This window comes from Tachysurus vachellii, chromosome 8 (genome assembly GCF_030014155.1).
Source record: "Tachysurus vachellii isolate PV-2020 chromosome 8, HZAU_Pvac_v1, whole genome shotgun sequence".
Lineage (NCBI taxonomy): Eukaryota > Metazoa > Chordata > Actinopteri > Siluriformes > Bagridae > Tachysurus > Tachysurus vachellii.
In genome coordinates this window covers 18,335,588-18,355,875 of record NC_083467.1, presented here as the reverse complement: position 1 = coordinate 18,355,875, position 20,288 = coordinate 18,335,588, and the positions used below count along the sequence as shown (strand labels likewise).

At 40.0% G+C, this 20,288-nt stretch overlaps 1 protein-coding gene across 4 annotated transcripts in view; it reads right to left on the bottom strand.

Moving 5' to 3' along the window:
* bmpr2b (bone morphogenetic protein receptor, type II b (serine/threonine kinase)) overlaps positions 1 to 20,288 on the bottom strand; it is a 52,264-nt gene that overhangs the window by 5,282 nt on the left and 26,694 nt on the right. Inside the window, exons 4-13 of one of the 4 annotated variants that reach the window (XM_060876717.1) lie at positions 8,903 to 9,013; positions 8,711 to 8,802; positions 8,399 to 8,629; positions 7,043 to 7,157; positions 5,608 to 5,709; positions 5,257 to 5,417; positions 4,921 to 5,068; positions 3,887 to 4,023; positions 3,394 to 3,566; positions 848 to 2,142 (exon numbers count right to left, since the gene is read on the bottom strand). In XM_060876717.1, the coding sequence (XP_060732700.1) occupies positions 848 to 2,142; positions 3,394 to 3,566; positions 3,887 to 4,023; positions 4,921 to 5,068; positions 5,257 to 5,417; positions 5,608 to 5,709; positions 7,043 to 7,157; positions 8,399 to 8,629; positions 8,711 to 8,802; positions 8,903 to 9,013 (2,565 nt within the window). The remainder of the gene's footprint in view (positions 1 to 847; positions 2,143 to 3,393; positions 3,567 to 3,886; positions 4,024 to 4,920; positions 5,069 to 5,256; positions 5,418 to 5,607; positions 5,710 to 7,042; positions 7,158 to 8,398; positions 8,630 to 8,710; positions 8,803 to 8,902; positions 9,014 to 20,288) is intronic. The other 3 variants (XM_060876718.1, XM_060876719.1, XM_060876720.1) reach the window with 3 other exon arrangements.

The following is a 20,288-nucleotide window of genomic DNA, read 5'->3' as shown; positions in this document are numbered from 1 at the left end:
ACTTCGACCAGTGTTCAAACAGCAAAAAAAAAAAGGTTGTACATCAATTATTGAAAATACTTCATTCACTTGCATCTGAAGGATAGAATCTAGTTTCGAAAAACAGATGAAAATATGGAAATTATTTGCCAAAAACAATTCTGCCTCTTAGACAAGACTCCAGATAAAAGATATATAAAAAAAAAAAGGCCTGAAGTAAATGTCAATGTACCAGCAGAATAAAAGCAAAATGATGAATTACATATATCTGTAAGCCATGTACTAATGTTAAATAAACTACTCTGGTTAATCATGCCAGTATGTTTAGGAATAGCGAGGGTAGCTAATATCCTCTCCCAGTTCTTCTACTGGTTATGCCTTTCATTGTGTATGAATAAGGCACAACAGGGTCTGCTGTCAACAATATAGTAATGTAAAAATATCAACAAAGTGGTTTGGTGAGGCTGCTTAATGCGATGTGAAAGAAATGTTACAACCCTGAACTAAAACATTTAACCCAACACTTATTCCTGTTATACCACATCAATTTCCCCAAAGATTACTTCCCAATTTTTATAGTGTCCAGAGTGTCCTTCAATACATTTATAGTAAATTACATGTCTTATCCAATAATAGTTACATTTAACACTGTGAAACATTTGCAAAACAAGTTCCCGTACATAATAACAGCTGTCATTCTCTCACCAATCCCTCTCCCTCAATTCATAAACCAAAAAATGCAGCACAAAATACTCTAATAATGGCATATGTAACCACATAGATTCAGAAAACACATGCAAGGCAACCAGGGACAGAGAACAGATGGTGAAATGTGAAAATAAGTTGAAATTGGAAACAAGAGCTTCACCTGAGACTAAAAAGTCCTGTGTAGTGGTAGACAAATCCAGGGAGTTGGGTCTCTCTGGTCTCCTGGGCTTGTCCTGCCTCAGTGGGACTTCTGCCTTCTCTTGCAGTAATTGCAGCTCTGGTAAAGCCGGTCCTGCAGGTATTGCACTACTTGTGCCTGGTGCAGAAGAAACTGCAATGTGGATGTTGCTGTTGTTGTTGTTGTTGGAGTTTGTGCGCCCTGTGTGGTCTCTGCGCAGCAGGGGCTCGTGCTCGTCAGGACTGGAGTTAATGCTGATGTTCAGCCTGAGGTCATCCCCACTTAGCTGGCTCTGGAGCAAAGGCAGGCCACCTCCCTCACCCTGTGGCCCAGCTGGGTTTGTGTTACCAAAGGTGCTGCTGGAACTACCTGTACTGCCTGCAAATCCATTATGCAAGAGCACCCCAGCTCCGCTTCTTACTCCTGGCCCATTATTAGTTAGCATGACTGGATGAGGCTCTGCTGCTGCCACCACGTTCATCTTGGCCACACCTGTTTCCACCTGCTTCAGGTTGGACTTGTGTCTGCCAAACTTGAGCCGGGAGGATGAAGGCTCCTTGCTGGGATTTTTGGTGGCAATGGCGAGGCTGGTGGGCCTCTTGGGGAGATTCTGTTGTTTTGGAAGAGGAAACATAACGGGTGGAGCATCAAGAGTGGCACCACTTCCTGCTCCAAATTCAGCCTGATGCCCGCCTCCGGCCCCTGCACTCACCTCGGCTGCTAACTTTATAAACGGGTAAAGAAGGCTGGAGCTGCCTGTGCTGAGTGGGTCAGGAGCGCTAAACTGCTTTTGAGAATGCTCCATTAAGTTCTCATCAGAGCTCTCCTTCAGGTTCTTGTCCACCTCCTTGGGGTCCAGCTTGGTGGTTTCCAGGTCTTCCTGGGTGAGCTGCAGGCAGACAGGCACACTTGGACCTGCTAAAGCCTCTTCAGATGGGGCTGATTCTGAGATGGTGGACATGACAGTGCTTGGGGTGAGACCCGCTGTGGTGGTGGTGGTGCTTGTGGATAGACTGGTTCCACTGGTTTCAGGGCTTGGCAGACGTGCCTGTGCTTGGGCCTGCTGTCTCTCATAGTTTATGGAGTTCCTGTTCTTTTCTCCTGAGGCTCCTGTGCTAGGTCCACTCAAACCAATGCCACTTACTGAGGACGTGCCTGAGGTGGACATATCTCCAGGAAGGTTCTTTACCATGCCATCATGGTCCTCAATATATGAGGAGGAGGAGTAGTCTGGGTAAGGCCCCATCTTTGGAACCCTCCGACTGTGGGTGAGGTTTCTACAAAAGAGACAAAAAACAACAGTTAAAACAGTAGCCATCACATATTCACACATTCAAAGACTAGTTTAAGATCATAGTTCATTCATAAATAGTCATCTATAGCAAAATGGACACCGCAACTGGATAGTGCTCTCAGAAATTTGCTAATGTGAAGTCCAGTGTTGCAATGTAACGGAGTACAAATACTTAAGTAGAAATTTCACGTATCTGTACTTTACTTCGCTATTTAAATTTGTCAACTTTCACTTTTACTCCACTACATTTCCTAGATAAAATGTATACTTTTACTCTGATATATTTCCACTAGGCATCTTCGTTACTCATTACTACAAAATAAAATCAGAAGAAATGTGTGAGACTGCAATAAGGGAGGTTTGGCAAATCACTGCTCCTAGATTGCATTACGCTCCGCACACTCTATTTCAGCGTAATGTTGCTAAAGGAGGCGGAAGCACAACTGAAACCGCCATGGAAGCACCTACTGGAGGACCTCCCGTTATCGTAGGACGGGGTGGCCAATCAGTCAGAGAAGGAGAGCCACATTTTTTACTGTGTTACCGCAAAGAACCACATCATACACATGGGCACATATGAACATCACCTTTTTTTCCCTGCCATTTTGAGAGCGAACTTGACACAAATTGTTTACTCAAATGAACTTGCTCCTACTGGGAAACTTTGAGGTATTTTCATCTTACTCACATGCGCGTTTGACAAAATTACCGTATTGAACTCAAGCGAAGCGAACACGCATATTAAAAAGACACAAATACAAACTTCGGTATGAACGCAACAGCCGCATGAAACCGGGCAAAGAGCCGCGGGTTAGCCGCCCCTGTCGTAGACGACCACCCCGATGATAGCGGTGAACAGAGTGAAGATGATAACTTTATACACCCCTGGCCGTATTTGCAAGAAATGTTTCTGTAAATTGGAATGAAAGATTCTTCCTACCGGACGAAGTGCCTCTTATGCCTACCGAAAATGAAATTTTACTGAAATTTTACTTTTTACTTTTACTTCAAATACTTAAGTACATTAAATATCAGAAAATTACTTTTGATACTTAAGTACAGTAAATATCAGATACTTTATGACTTTTACTTGAGTAATATTCTAAAAGGTAACTTTCACTTCTACCAAAGTCTTTTTCTAGCACGATACTTTTACTCAAGTATTGCTTTCTAATACTTTATACAGCACTGGTGAAGTCACAAACAGCCCAGATGACTGCATGTATTAGCAAACCTTTCATTCTGAAGGGCTGTGCTCATTGGGTTGACAGTGGGGCTGACTGACTTGTTCCTGTCCCAGATAAGGAGCAGCTCAGCCATGCGTTCCTCGGCACACTGAGCCGTTAAACGAGCCTCTGCATCCTGATCCCAACAGTCCTCCATTGTTTCCTTTAGTGAACGAACAGCCTAATAAAGAGATATGAGGAGAAAAGAAGATTAAAATCGTATACAATCATCCCCTGTTAACTAGTAATGAAATAACTCCCACTTCAGAAAAAAATATGACTCTGGAATGTGTACACAAAACCATGATAATTCCTAGCGTTCTTCTGTACTTGATATTTTTATGATCACCTATGATAGTCATTTGAGAGTGTTTTAAACTCTGGTACTGAAAGAAACCAATTCACATGCTGAGTTGCTATGATGATCTGATGTATACAGGGCTTCCAGAAACAAGGATGTTTCTCTTACACAAACAGATCAGAATACACATGCATACTCACAAGACTATTCTCTTTCCAAGCTTCAGGAAACTTTGGCCTCTGTTTCTCTCGGGATACCAGAACCTGCATGTCCTCGAAGGATGGGTGGTTTCCTACTTCTGCCTGAAAAGCCATCTGGTACTCTGGAACAGTCTCTCCTGGAAACAGACACACACAAACACACCCAGGGTTATAAACATTAAACATATAACGTCTTACATGATTTATAAAATATTCTAAAACCAAAAGTGAGAAGTGAATGTGTGTACAGGTTCAGCTCATGAATACTGAGGATTAATTATACACTGGCTTCAACCCACCACAAAATGCACAACACTATATATTTGCCAGCAGGTAACTAAGGCTGAACCTCAAAAAGCCTTAAATAGGAGACTGACAACTAGGAGACCATCATATGGATGGGGAATAAAAGTATTTCAACTGTAGTACAATTGCTCAATGTATCAATCGCTAGTTTTCTTAAACAGGCAGCTTGGACTCTGCAGTAGTTCTCTCCTCTGTTGTGGTTTATCTCAATCATGTGCAATTACGTCAATTATTTAGCTGAAAGTATCAGGCCAGAATCTAACTACATGGTGAGAAACATTAAGTGTTTTTTTAACAGACTTTTATACATTTTCAATTAATTTAGGCTCTTTGTTTAGATTAGCATACTGATGATGTGGATTGTTCTAACAAAAACAAAAACTCTATGAAAAAAACACTGTTTAAAGATCACAAAGACTTTCAGTGACTGTCCATACGGCTAAAACTGGCTACATGGAAGCACTGCTATGAACCAAAATCAATTTAAAATGTTTTATACATAAACTAATGATCAATAGTTAAATAATACATTACAATACAGCTTTTTAAATAACTTTTACCATTTATTCATTTTATGTGCTCATACAGACCTTTGTAAAAGAATCTTAGATAAATTGTAACCTATATATCCCTGGTATAGAATAAATCATACTATTTAAAAACTCCTAAAGTAGTCCACGTCATGCTGCAACCATTTTTCTTAGCCTGTATAGGCTTCTAGCTCTCACCTGGGAAAAGGTCTGTACAGCGCATGAAGGTCTCCCAGTATATCAAGCCAATGGCATACATATCCACCTGCTTTAGAGCAGACTCACAGTCCCTCAGGTTCACTGCTCCTTCCAGCACCTCCGGGGCCATGTAGCGGATCGTACCCACCTACACAGGGACACAACACTAGTATGAAAAAGGAGATGGCAGTATATTTGCATAAAACACCTCAGAATGAGCTCTGAACTGACAAAAGCACAATAGACAATAAAATGTGTGTGTGTGTAATCTTAAGATATACATTTTTGGAATGTGTTTTTGAAAATCACACTTGCAAATTAATTTTGATAGCATACCTCACTGATAGCAGCGTTCTCCTCCTCTCCAGGTCGAACAAGACGGTTTCCCGTCAGCTTCATCGACAAACCGAAATCACTGATCACACACGTGCCGTCATTCTTCACCAGAACGTTTCTGCTGTTCAGGTCCCGGTGTGAAACTGCAGGTTTATATGTATCTGACACGGGAAGTAAATTGTTTCTTTAGCTTTACATTTTGTTATAGCGAAGCACAGTGTTATATCGTCCATTAAGGATACGCTAAATCTTTGTATCACATTAACCACAGTATGTGACATTTGTGTTAATTTACTAGGATCTTAATAAATCATTATAAATGTTAGCAGAGATTTTAGTGTATTTGACTACCATTCACTGGTGTCCTGTACCGCTTATCATACACAAGGTCATGGGGAACCTGGGACCCAGAATGCCCAGAGGAAACCTCCAAAGCATTAGAACATGCAAACTCTGTACACATAGGGCAGAGGCAGGAATCAAACCCCTAATACAAGAGGTGTAAAAAAACCTTTATAATCATTAAACATACTCACTATATATGCTATAAAACAGTGCCATTTGTGAACATCTCATCTCTTACTCCTAGCAAAACATGGCCACTTAAATTTTATTAGGCACTATTTCTATGTAAAGGTTGCTAGACATTTTTTGAGAAACAATGTCCTTTTCAATGCAGTAATGCAACAAAAACTCAACTGGCCCCGGAAGATACACATTGTTCAGACAGCCACCAGGTGGCACTGAAGCAGTTTATATAAGGGCAGTGAATGGCCATGTACCCCTACTGTGTCTGAACTTCAGGCTTTAATGAAGTCAGAGGTGGGGGAGGGAAAGAGGGAGGGGGAGAAAGACAGAGAGAGTGTGTATGCGTGTGTGTGTGTCAGTCAGTACAGAGCTGTGCCAGACGGAGACCCAGTAAGCAAGGCATCCTGCTGCAGCTCTCTGGCACACTGCCATTACCAGGGCAACTACAGGAGCAAAACACACAAATTAGCCCCATCTTATCTGTACTGCTCCTGCTGTTGGCCCTTTAAAGACCAGGTGACTGCAAAGCTGTTAACATTTTGAAGACGCTTTCTTTTATTTCCTTAGTCCTAATAAGCAGCACAACCGACACATAATGCTTATCTGAATGCAAGTTTCCCTGCTTCGTGGTATGTGCTACTACTTGGGACTTGACAAGAAGTCCACTGTTCTTTCAAATAAAATGGCACGTCATGGAAAAAAAAAAGATCCAATGCCTGAATCACATTTCGAAAGAAAAAAAGGCCCAAAACAAAACTTTGACCTAGATGTGCAAATCAGATTGTCCCTGAGGTGGCTTCAAACAGCCAGCCCATAGGCAGATTTGCATTGCATTTTTCAACTCAGTGTGGTTAGAAGCATGCAACAACCACAAAAAAAACAGGGTGGATTCCACTATATGCCCTGCTCACTCTGTAAAAATCTCTCTAAAGATTACAGAGAGCCTACATGGCCACATAGATGCAAACAAAACAAATCCGGGCACAAAGTTACACAAACTATTTGAGAGGGAACTAAGGAGCTGTTGTAGTTAAATAAATCATAAATCAAATCTTTTCATTCTTTACCAAACAGTAAAACAACATATTTGTGCCGCATGCTTTCATGAAACAAGAGCAAAGACACTTGAGTCTTATCTGAAGTCTTACAAAATTTAATCAGCTTTTTCAACCTTCTTATTTACCATAATGTAAGAAAATATTACGTGTATTATTAAAATGATGTACATATGTGTACAGAAGTTGAAGGAGACCCTGACCTCCTCTTAGCAGCTCGGTGTGTAGGTAGGCCAGTCCTCTGGTGACCGAATGGGCAAGACGGCAGCAGCTCACCCAGTCTAGGGTATGAAGACTCAGGTACCGACACAGGGAGCCCTACAAGAGCACACGCGCGCGCGCACACACACACACACACACACACACGTCATCAACATTTTAAGATACAATGGTCCTAATAGGGATCATGGTGTAGAACTTAATATCATGCTAATGCTAATACATAAGATATTTCTTTACACACCTCTAAACTAATTGAGTTGTGACAAACAATTTAATGCAGTGAATTTGATCAGGAACAGATATTCCTGCAAAAATGAGTCTTAGGTCCTTACCACAATATGCTAAATAATGATCAAATCTATTTTGAAAGGTCAAATCATTGATTTTAATCAAATCAAGTCAATACATATTTGTTTTCTAATGACTACAGTAATTAGCATGCTAATGGTTATCAACAACAGTCAATTCTGGAGTGCAAGTGCACAGAACACAAAACCACTGGCTCCACATCTTACCACACTAGGCACACTTTCTACCCTGTAAGAAGTCTTTAGAGTCCTCTTAATCAGTCTAAGAGCTGTTTTTTTTCTGAGAGGAAATCCAAACATTTGCCTTTAAGTACTCTGTGCAAGTTTAAAGCCACTAATGTTATTCCACCCAAGGTAAATAATTAGCAGTGGAGTGAAACAAGACCAAACAAGACACAGTGAGAACAACGTAATGTCTGTCTGTTCAGACACAACGGTAGAGACATTCATTCCTGCGTCACACCCAGAGACACATGTAAGACAGGTGTGCCTGTTGTAACATGTTACACTGTGCAAGAATGTGCTGCTGTCTAGATCAGAGGAGTCAGGAAACACTCGACTGTTGTCTGAGCATACATACGACCTAAATCCAACTTGTCTAAGGGGTGGGTAGTGAAACTGTTTGATCAACAGGACAGGTGACAGTGGTAGGTTGTCTAAAAAGAAAGATAAATAAAGGAGAAACAATTCAGCTATTCAGATGCAGCGAGCTATCATTAACTCAAAACAAAGACATGACAAAGAAAGAGAAATGAGAGAGAGAGTGTGCACAAAAAGCTGATACATTGCACAACCTTCTCCTACTGCCTGCCTGCTCTAACAACTGAATCATCTATATAAATACCGACCCAGATAGTTGCGTTACCGGCAGGACATTCGACTCCCCTCTTATCATGGCCAAAAATATTAAGAGGTGGTTAAAATGAAAGCAAAGAGATAAGGTCAGCTGAAGGTAAGCAAAGGAAATTCTATACTATCTTACACAATCCAGTCAGAGCTGTGTACAGTGGCTAATGGATCAGTACTCACATGTGGGTAATATTCCATCACCAGCAGGTACTCCATACGGCTGTCCGACGTCAGACGTTCGTCTCCTACGATCAAGCGTGCTATGTTGTCGTGCTCTAACAGGGGTATTCGGTAAATGGCTCTCTCGTTGACAAAGTTCTGACGATTTGCATAGCTGAAGACTTTTACCGCAACTGGACGCTCATCCAGAGAGCCTTTGTAAACAGAGCCGTAGCGGCCTCGACCGATCAGCTGCAACAGACCACCAATGAAAGAGTTTAAATAAACTGTATAGTACACAGAGAAGGTTGGGAATTAAGTCAAGATGCTTACCTCCAGCAGCTTCAGACTGTCTAAATCAACAGAGGGCTCAGATGTTGCTGCCTCCATCATGTCCATGTTGTGCAGACCTTGTTTACGATCTCCTGAAAAGCCATACACACAGATAGACAGACACACACACAGGTCAAATTACAATATCAATATCATTAAGTCCATTGTCTTGAAGTAGGTAATCCATCTCACCTGTCAGCATGCGGTAGCCAAAGAAGACCGCCACGACGAGTACAGCTACGACTGAGACAGATGCAAGGGTGATGAAAATGGCATCTTCACGGTGCAGTGGCCGTGGGTCTACTGAGGGGACAGAGAGAGGACGAGTATGGTCATTATCTGAGAATGTTCTTTTCTAATTTAGCTACAGACCTGGAGAGTAGAATGTTGTTAATATTCAAAACAGCGCATGAAACGTAAGCTAAGACAAGCTGTTATAGGTTTTTCACAATATATAATTTCCTTCCTTCATTGACACTACAAATCAAGAGACTTCTATTTCTTATATTTCTTTTGTTTTTAGAGGTTTAGTTTGATAAAGCAAGGGAGAAAAATGAACGAGCATATAACAGATGACATCCAAGACATCCTGCCTCTCACTACCACCTGGAGCTGAAATCAAATCATCAAACTTGCATCCCACAGCCCTACTGCTTGCTACAAACCACTAAAAAGATCACAACACCTTTTCAAAATCTTCATAATACAACAGAGTGAGATGACATTAAAAAGGAAGTAGAAATGTATGTTAAGTTACATTCTATCCACACAAATGTTAACACTGTATGCTTAAATCTATATATGATTGGTAATGCATGATTTCCCTTTTACATATCTGGCCATTTAAATGCTTGTTCATTCACTTGAGGTTGGACTACTGCAACCGGCTACTGCAAATGTTCCAAAAACGGATCTCCCCAATTCTCATACAATCACTTGTTCACTGCCTTCTCTTTACTGGCTTCCTGTAACTGCCCACATCAAATATAAAACATGTCTGCCTAAAAAGCCCAAAATGGATCCCACACCTACCCCAAAGAACAAACTGCAGTTTATAACTCATTCCTTTCTGCGTCTAACACGGCTTAACTCAAATCACCATCTCTCAAGTTACAAGAAAGGCATGCTTTAGGTCTTTATGTGCTGGCACTTAAAGGGTAAGAATGAATTTCACTCAGGTGTCCAAATACCGGCTGCCTTCAAATACGACTTTTTTAACTGAAAAAGTCTTCTTTGCCTTTTTTGAAACAAACAAATAAACAAAAAAATTTGCAACAGCAAAAGACGATGCCGTTTTTGTTGTGGTACCAACCCATTGCGCGAACCTTTTTCTAACAGGGTTTTAGGTTGATCATATTCTAAACAAAATGCTGTCAATGTAAATATAAAAGAGTCTCTATAAACCTTGTACACAATCATAAAAAAAATGCACAGGCTGGTGCGCACGTACTGTTTACATGTCCTGGAGCCAGCAATGTTTTGCCTGGAGGCCAAATGTCTGCCTGCCTTTCCTCATGTCCCGCCTATGCATTCACTCCCTGCTTCCACTTCCTGCACTTCTCTCTTCATCACTCCATCCATTATGGGCTCTCTGCTGGCTTCCTCCTCTCTGCTTACTTAAGCGCACTCTATCAGTCCACGCCGCCCCTCTCATCTCGCATGCCTTTCTCTATCACTGCTCCAAATCCCCGCTCTTTCACTCCATTACACTGTTGACTTCACACAGAGCTATGAGTCAGACCTATGGGCTACTGGTCTAATGACAGAAGTGTGAAGTGATCTGATGCAGAGTGGGCTAACATGACAGAGCCGGTGACTGATGTTCAATGGCAGAATGCCCGAATGATTCTAATAAACACTTGTCATGTTACCCTCTAGTCTTAATTACCCCTCAACAACACTCAATGCCATGTGGCAGGCAGGGTACAATAACAAATCAGTGATCCATTTTTTGTTGTCATTGCCAAGTGATTTTTGTCCCATAAATAAAAACCCGGACTGTGAGGCTAGAGCTAGAAATAGAGCAGACCAACGATTTGTAAAATGCAGCCATGACAGACGGGGTCATGAGCTGTATCAAGTCAGATGACCACCATTGGTTTATAAATAAATAAATTAAAAGAAAAAATAAGAAAGAAAAATGCATTTTAAAAATAATTTTTTTAATTTATACCATACCACATCGTTCATCAAAATAGCAACCACTTTAAATGTACTTATTTTAACTATAATATGTGGTGTGAGAGTTTTATCAGCTGATATTTTCTCCTCCCAAAAAAAAGCGAAAAACAGACAAAGCTAAAGCTCCTGTAGTTGTTGTTAGTTCAATTTAAGTATCTGTTATTTTCTTCTCCTTATTCCTGATCTACTGTTTACATCAGGTTTCTGTAGACACAAAATTATGTTCACTCTTCATAATGAATGCACCCTATCCAGACAAGACCAAATATCGATCATACTCTAATATCGACCCTGTGCACAGAGAACAGGCAGATTGGTGGTTATAACAGTTTCACAACGAGCCTGTATCAATATGGCATTATTATGTTACGTCCTTTCCCTTGCCTTGCCTAATGTGGCTTCCTCCGCTCTCCTGTCTGTGGCAACAGAGGGATGACAGCAGTAGCAGTTTCCCTGGGCTACCAACCCTACTTATAGATCGTACTCCCACTCCCAAACTGCATAGCAACCCACACCCAGCTGCAGTACTGTCAATCACACTCCTTTCCTTCATTAAAACGATTCTTTGGGTTTTATTGAAACCCTGCTTTTACAAACTGCCTCAGAAAAAGCACCTTATACCCTTGTATAAAGGAGTTTGTCAACAGAAATATGCAATGTATTGTTGTGTGCTACATCACTATAAATACATGAAACATGTTATCGTTTATACTTTATAAACAACATAATTAAATGTGAAAGACGTCAACATGTTTATCTGTAGGTGTACTGTGTCTTCACCCCATCCATGTTGGTAACAATAATATAATAACAGTCATATCTATGGGCACATTTAGTTTCAACCAACATTGCATGACTTTCTATCTCTGTTAATTAACATTCACCATATCAGCTAGCAGTCTCTACATCCTGCTTATATACAGACTACTGCAGATGTGAACGATAACCACACAGCTGTAAATTATGCCAACTGGACTTCATTATCTGATTCTAGAAGTTAATAATATTTACATTTGCATTATTTAGCAGACGCCCTTATCCAGAGCGGCTTACATTTTCTCTCTCTTTTTTTTTTTAATACAACTGAGCAATTTGCTTGCCTTGCTCAGGGGCCCAGCAGTGGCAGCTTGGTGGACCTGGATTCAAACTCACAACCTTCCAATTGGTATCTCAACACCTTAACCACTGGGCTACCACATCCCTCTGGGCTACCACAACCACTGGGCTACAACGCCCCACAATTTAGGTTAACACTGCTTACATAATGTAAATACATTACAGAATTTCAAAAGAATCATATCTGCAGTTAAGTCTGTTGGGTGAAACGCAATGGGAAAGGTTGAGACTCGCATCGGTCTAAAAGGGTATCTAATATGGCTTAAGTTACAAAAATATGTCTGGAACTTTCTCTCTGTCCTTTCATCGTATTGCCCATATGCAATTCTCTCTGTTTCACATTTAATATGCAAGACAGGGCCTTATTCTTGATGCAGATGTTCTAATTTCATATAACCAATTTATCCTTCAAGTTATTAAACATAAACTGCCTCTTCTGCCCTCTCTTAAAAGCATAGGTGAAATGGTAAGCAACTCCAGTAATTTCATTCTCTTGCCCAGGCAGCCAGGATAGCAGCACAGTCATCTAAATGGCTGAAGCTGTAGCAAGGGAGGCATACACAACGCAAACAACATGACAGTGTTCGACCCAGAAAAGTGACATTAATTTGACACAAGTCATGTTACAAATAATTCCCTTAAGATATGTGTAATTGCTTGTGAGACAGCGAGAGAAAATAGGAACAAGATCCTGCTTTCAGTACAATAAATCCAACATACAATGTACACCTTGAGTCTAATTTTAATCTAGTGTTGTTTTGAAGCCAGTTGTTTAATAGCCAGAATGTCATTTGACTAGTGTAATCACATCGCTGTTGATTACTAGCATTGACCCTTTTGTTGGAGGAATCTTTCCTCCAAAATCTAACAAATGAATCGCCTAGCTTTGGTCTGTAACCAAAATAACCTCTTACAATTGGGAGACAGAACAGATGTTAGCTGAACACGTCGTTGTCTGTCTCGTCAATAGTTGGTGTAATAATGCAAATAAACCAGCGATGTGCTGTGATCTTTACTGCAACATTCCTCAGGATTCTCTGTAGCAGTAAATGTGCTTTTTAACAATGCTTAAAATGAAATTCTAGAACAGCCACATAGACCACATCAAATTACAGTCAAACCCAGTCAGCCAGTAATGTCATTCACAAACCTCCAACCGAACAATCAACGTTCTGTAGAGATTTCTTTCAGTTGTCTTGTTTGGCAAACAAACATAATGGGCCCAGTTGCTCTGAGGCAACAATGTGCTTGTTTGCCTTACAACTCAGACAGGGCTATTACAAGCATATTAATAATTTAATATCTACTGCAACCGTGGAATAAACTACATTTCCACAGTGCAGAATCATGAAAATGTACAAGTAGCACAAAATCCTAAATTATCCAGTACATGAAAAGCACCTTGAGAGTTAAACAGCAGTACTACCTCCACGCATGCATCACTATAAAATGAGTATTAACAAAAAAGTTTCTGATTGTTGCACCACGGTCAAAGCCCCTCGCATGCGTTACAGTTGTAATGAATTAGATTCAGCAGGGCTATCAGCAGTTTCAGAGAAAGTGATGACACCAAATCTTTCCTCTCTAGTTTATTGACACGCAGTCTTTCCCTTTTACGGTGATTATGTCTGTCACTGTAGATATTTAAACACAGAGTCAGACGTCTCATATCGAAGAACTTCCGCTTAGGAGCCCTGCAGCAATTCTGGCAAAGAAGCGTTTCCTCAAAAGATAACCCGCCATGTTCATGCACTCTCAGGAGGCCACTGTTCCAGTACTCATCACAAACACTCATCACAAACTCATTGCATTTTTTTTTATCTTCATCTTGATTATCTTGCCATTTCAGTTCGCCTGTCTGTGCCCTCTGTGACCTCCATCGCGATGAGATGTTGGAGATATGACAAATGTATATTTGAATTCTTATAACAGAGTCAGATAACATTAACCTGAACAGATTTGGGCTCAAGAAACAACATAGACAAACATAAAAAAAAAAAAAAAAGGACAGCAGGTTAGTAAGGGAGAGTTAAGGTTTGGGTTGAGAATGTGAAAGCTGAGATGTAAAGTGATTGACTAGAGATAAGTAAAAGAAAGCATACAGTGGATTGAAATGGAGTGGAACAAAAACCGAGGCAAAGCGTTCTGCATTTAAATGTCATCGCTCTGAATCCAGATTAAGGTGAGAATACTAAAAGAATAACAAAGGCAAGTAAAATCAACCTACAAGGGAACTGAATGCTCCATTTACCCTCAACCTGTTCAGCACTCAACACAATAAGAAAAGTCCTTCTGAATCAAAGGCCTGCCTCTGCTGAGTGTCTAGACATCTACAGCCAGGCAGACAAGCTGGATGTGCGAGTTCAGATTTCACACTGCAGGATGAGTGTCTGTGACCATGACCCATGTGACCCTGAGCCACTTGACCGGTTTGACCCCAGCAGAGAGTGTGCTGACATATTCATGAATCAGAGTCACAGCTAGACTGACTCTGCTGAGGACAACAGCAAATACACCATCCATTTTGGAGGCTGCTGTGTTTTATGCTAGATCTCAAGCTAAACAGAGTGCACGAGTGTGAGAGGTACGAATCTTCAGCTTATAATACAACATAAGAGTATGCACAATAATTTAACAAAGTAGAAAGTGGCTTAACTGAACTTCCAAAAAATGCTACTCTTTTTCCAACGCATATAAATTTATTGGCACCTCTGGCTTGCTCATCAAGCAACCAAATCAGTAGACTATTTCTATTGTTAAAATCGCTGTACGAACATAATAAACACAAAGGCTTTGACTGAAATACTCAGCCCTATGCTTTATAGCCATGTCTACTTTTCTCATTAAAATGACTTGCACATTATAAAAGTACAAATAAAGCAGCACAGGAGTCCTGCAAGACAGTCAGGCAGCCTACAATTCATCGCATAAAAAAGGCAGACATTCTGCTGCCTGAAGGCCGCCCACACATCTAAACAGGCTGACAGGGATGTGTGTGTCATAACCCCAAACTACTTCCTCATACATGTCATACGTATACATATGCTTTACGTTTCAGAAAGGATGGGACATCTATCCCGTTCTAAGCTTTATAATTGGAAAATTGATGGAAGGAAAGAGGGGGAAAGGAGGATCATAAATCTGACGGAAAGGTCTTCGTGAGAGTGGTCGACTTTGTAAGTGTATATTTCTGGCTCCATCAGAGAGGAGACATGAGGAAGACTTGAGGCTGAGGGAAAACAGGATGGTGAAGACGGTGTCTGGAGGGAGCTCATATTTTCAGCTACTCGCCTGCAATTAAATTATCTGCCAAGGTCAATCCATGCTTGATCAATCAGCTTCTTGTGGCCTTCATGCTCACACCTTATAGCAAACCTGAAGATACAACGCATGCTCTTCGTGCATCACACAACAGACATTCTCCAACAAATAGCCAATAGTTTTATTTATTTATATTTTTGCTGCATGCAAGTGATAGTTTAAGTTTTATTTCTAGTGTTGGGTGGGCATGGCATTAAGCACATTACTAACTAACATGGGAGCAGCTAAACAAATGGACATGCTCTCCCTGGCTCTGCTGGCTGCAGGGTGATATCTTCATGGAGTTTGGTCATTAATCATCAGAAGCAGCACTGCAGGCTTACACCTCACCGGGAGACTGTTCACGGAATACAAACACGGAAGGAACATAAAAAGAGACAAGTTAGAGACTGTGGGACACTCGGAGATAAGCCAAATCTCAGCCACCATCTAACCTTCACAAAGGGCAATGCCATTAGACTCCACATCTGGCTCTGGACTGATAAGCAGAAAAGCACACTACAATAGCCAGGCCCAATTTCAAAGGCATTTTTACTTAATGCTCAATCACACAATCTGTAATGGGCATAAATTCATGCAGACGAATTCCTTTCTGAACCACAGACTGAATGGTCCATTTTAGACACCATTTCTTTGCAGGATTGTTAAAAATAAAAGACAAAGGGTAAATATCTCTATTGTTTTAACCAATGTTTTTTTTTTTTTTTAATTAATTTAATTTCATTTGTGTTTCTTAATCTTTAGTTTGGCATCCAGCAATGTGTGCTAACTGCTGCATTGTGGTTCAAAAACTGGCTGGAAATCCAAAAAAAAAAACTTCTCAAACTTTTGGTACAAACTTGGGCTTGAGGTGCTTGGCATGAGAGGATAGCTGTGAGTAGAGGGGTTGAGGGCAGGTAAAGATCTCCTCTCTAAGCTACCTCTGCCCCAACATGAGCAATCAGTATTCTAGTCATTATTGCACTGACAGCTAGCACACATGCACACTCTCATACACACATCAATGATTCAGAAAGACACACAAGTTTATATAAGGTGAAGTTTTTACAACAAAAAAAGCCTGTTTCCAAGCGGATTTATGTAATTCATAAATGACAAAAACTGCTTAATACAAAGGACATGTAAATTATATTATTGAGTTATTGAGTTGCTGCTGGACTGCTTGCTCACTGACCTTCAGAATATAAACATCACGAGACAGAAAATCGCTATACATAATTCTGGCAAGACGAATTTGCAACTCATATCTTGTATCATGATGTTACTGTTTAATATTCATCATAAGCGCTACCTCTTACACACTAGGCAGAAGCAGCAGCAGAGGTAACCATGTAAACTTGTAAAAGATTACACACAAATAAGCCACAGCACATGCTACTGACAGTCTATACACATCAACGGTGCCATGAAATTAATTTATGGCAATGAAAAAGATTAAAATAAGTACGAAAATTACACCTTATTTTATAAATCCTGATCTAGTTTTCTTACAACAAAATGTAGAAACATTTTAACGGTTCAACATCTTGCCCATATATTAAAATTTGATGTTTTACTTAGGTCAATATAAAGTCTGCGAATCCTGTATCTGGATACATCTCAAACTGTTGATTCAGAGTATTGTCGTGTGTCTCAATCTATATCCATTTAATCCACAAAGTTTTGTAGATGCAACATTCTTTCTATAATTGTCAAGTTATCTTTTTAAGCTAACTTGTGAAGGATTGACAAACTGCTGAAATGAACTTAACACACTGCACTCGATACATTTCTTACTTCAGAATTTTACGTTATGTAATACAGTACAAGCATTTTACTGTCGTCTGTGTATTGGAATTTTTATTTTTTATGCAAGTTTAATTCTGCTCCCTGATATGAATCAGGCTAAATCGTTCCTAACGACCCGATTAAACAGCTTTCTCCTTTCAGTCCGTTGGAATTTTGATTGCTGACTAGTATATGTACAGAGTAAATAACACATTCACCAGCAAGAGCATAAAAGAAAACCATCGAGCAATAATAGAGGAACAGGGTCTATAGTTAAACTACCAGCTGCCTCCTTTCACCATGTTATCCAATTGTATTCCGAAGTAGTTAAATTTTATGTGTTGTGATCGGATACATTAGTGAAAAACTTTAGGATGGTGTATTCATTATTCAGCCACCGATATTTCAAGTATTCCTCCGAATCCTACGTGCATCTTCACCCTTTTCAACGACACTTATCACCTCCTCTCAACAATGATCTTTAGAAACATGCCTGCAGCTCTGTTTTGCCCAGGCTCTTCACAGGAGACATTCCTAGAGCACATTGGCGCAACAGATCTCCCGCAAACTGCAGCAGAAAAACAAAGGAGTCAAAGAGCTGAGCTCAGGCTTAGTATAAATGTACAGCTCGACTAGACTAGCGATGAATAAACAGGTTTAAAAACTAGGTTTCCATCTTCGAAGTGATTTAGCTTGTTCATTCTTTTAAATCAAATAGTTACATATTTAAAGCAAAGGATAAAAGTCTATCTGACAAATGAATATATTTGCTTAAAAAAGTGCACAAGACTTACTGGAGTGAACAAAGACTCTTTAATATGATTATTCTGAGCTACCCTGACAGTGCTGTAACATTCACTCCCATTCAACACTCCATCGTGTGAACCGGTGGCCCGAATACACTTAAAACTGAATGTTTTAGCTGTTTTTTTCTTGATGAACATTTATTTGTTCTCTGTTTGGTTGTTAAAATGATTGTCAGATAAAAGTCACATTACTCATTACTCAGTTATTTTTGCAAAGTTGTTTATCTAGAAAACACATGATCGCTGGCTAGTGGCTAACAAGAGGTGTTCTTCAGTTTCTCTGTATTTCTATTTATTTATTTTTATTTCAGACCGTTATTGGAGGAGAGTGAGTCATTCAGGGACTGCTTGACCTCAGTGTGAAACTTTTTATAGCTCTAGTTTTAGCTACTGCTTGCTTAATATTTTTGACAGGCTGGAAAACAAAACAAAAAAAAAAAAAAAAAAAAAAAAAAAACACAGATTAGGTCTTTAAAAATGTGGGTAATAAAACATGTATCATAAACAACCAGATGTGAGAGAGTAAAGGTTTTGCTCCCTGCACTGTATACTATAGTATAGTACAGACATCTATATATGGCTCAGTTGTAGATGAAGTCATCACTGGTGCACATGTGATGCAATGTGCTATGAGATTACAAAATAAAACCTTTATTCACGTAAGGAAATGGCAGCATTTACTCATATTCACAGAGCTGTGAGCACTTGGGTTGTACCCCAGAGCTCATTCTGCTACACTAAATAGCTGAGTGCATGCATGCAGTTTGGTAAGAAGCCTAAAGCTGCTGCTGTTGTACATGAAATTAATCCGAGTTGACAACACAAACTACGGAATGTTCTTCTGCAAGCAGCCTATAATTGCTGTTTTTACTATCAGAAAGCAAGATATTTTAACACATTTCATCTTGTAGCCGTTTTTGTGTATTGAGTATGAATATCGTCAGGGTTTGTTCTATCATCCGCCACTTGACACAAAAATGTCAATTGTTTCGCCTGATTAATCTGTTATCCTCTACGGCTCACCTTCTCTAGGCCCCAAAAGTTGGCTAAAGGCCAAAATGGAGGCAACCTCAAGCCTGTGGTACACACACACACACACACACACACACACACACACGCTATTCAGGGAGTCAATGCTTAAATGATTAATATAGTTTCATTAGCAAAGTTCGCTTGATTCACTTCGGTAAACTATTTTCATTATGCCACTCGTTATTCAACAGGTTAAAAGCAAAATAAAAAGCTTGGTGGTTGCAAGTGGTTTAAGTGGGTATAACAAAGGAGAGAGGAATCAAAAGAGTTCACAACTATTGGCCATGTCAAAGCTGACTCCAAGTGAAATTATTCACATCTGCAGAACCGGACAGCCATTGATTTTTTATTCCATCCATTTTTCACCTCATTGTTCTGCCATGTTTGTTCTGTGATTCAGTCCTATCCTTTCAACAAGCCCACTGCTTCTATAGAGCTGCTCTGAAAGGCACAAGACAAAAAGGGGGGGAAAAAAATGTGTGCAAGACGGAGAGAGAAGAAAGAGAAGAGAGAAAGCATGGCACATGGAGAAGGAATGACGAAGAGGGAAAAGGAGCAACAGAAAGAGAGCAAGAGCAAAAAAAAGAAATATGACAGCACTTATGGAGATACTAGAGAGTGCTCAGAGAGAAGACAAGCATGGGGTTTTGTCCCGAGGCGAGGCGCCACAAAGTTCAGGGCTGGGAAGAAAGACTGAGCTGAATAGGTGAGCACAGACTGAGCAAGATGCTGCGTGGTGTGGCTGCAGAACATACCAGTGCTGTTTCTATGGAGAAGTCTCTCAGCCACACAGAGTAGATACAGTAGCTCAGAGTACAAGGTATAAGCTACAGGGTGGCTTTCTATCCATCCATTAGCCAACTTAACAACATAAAGAAATTCAAATGCACTTCCCCTCCTCAATGTGACATATTTGAATGAAAGAGCGTATTTCTGAAATTTTCAGGACTTTATACATTGGCAGTGGTTCAAATAATTTTCTCCACTTTTCTCGTCAACATTCTATCCTTTTTAACAACAAATGCAGTCTTTACAAGTGGGGAAGAAGACGTTCAGAGATGTTAACTGTTTATACGATCAATCAAAAAGGACAACGAGAAACATCCATCAGCAACATGCTCCGATATTTCTCATCACTCAAAAAAAATGGGTGGATCCAAAAAAAGGTGTCATGCTCTAAGTTGTTTAAATTGTCTAGATCGGGAAATAAAAGCTGAAACTTGGCTTATATTCATTTTTACAATTAAAACAAATGTTTTCAGTGTACAGCAAATTAAAAATATTTGAAAGTTTTCAATCGTTTTCCAGAGAAAAATGCTAAATATTTAAAAATAATTGTTATATACTGCATTTAA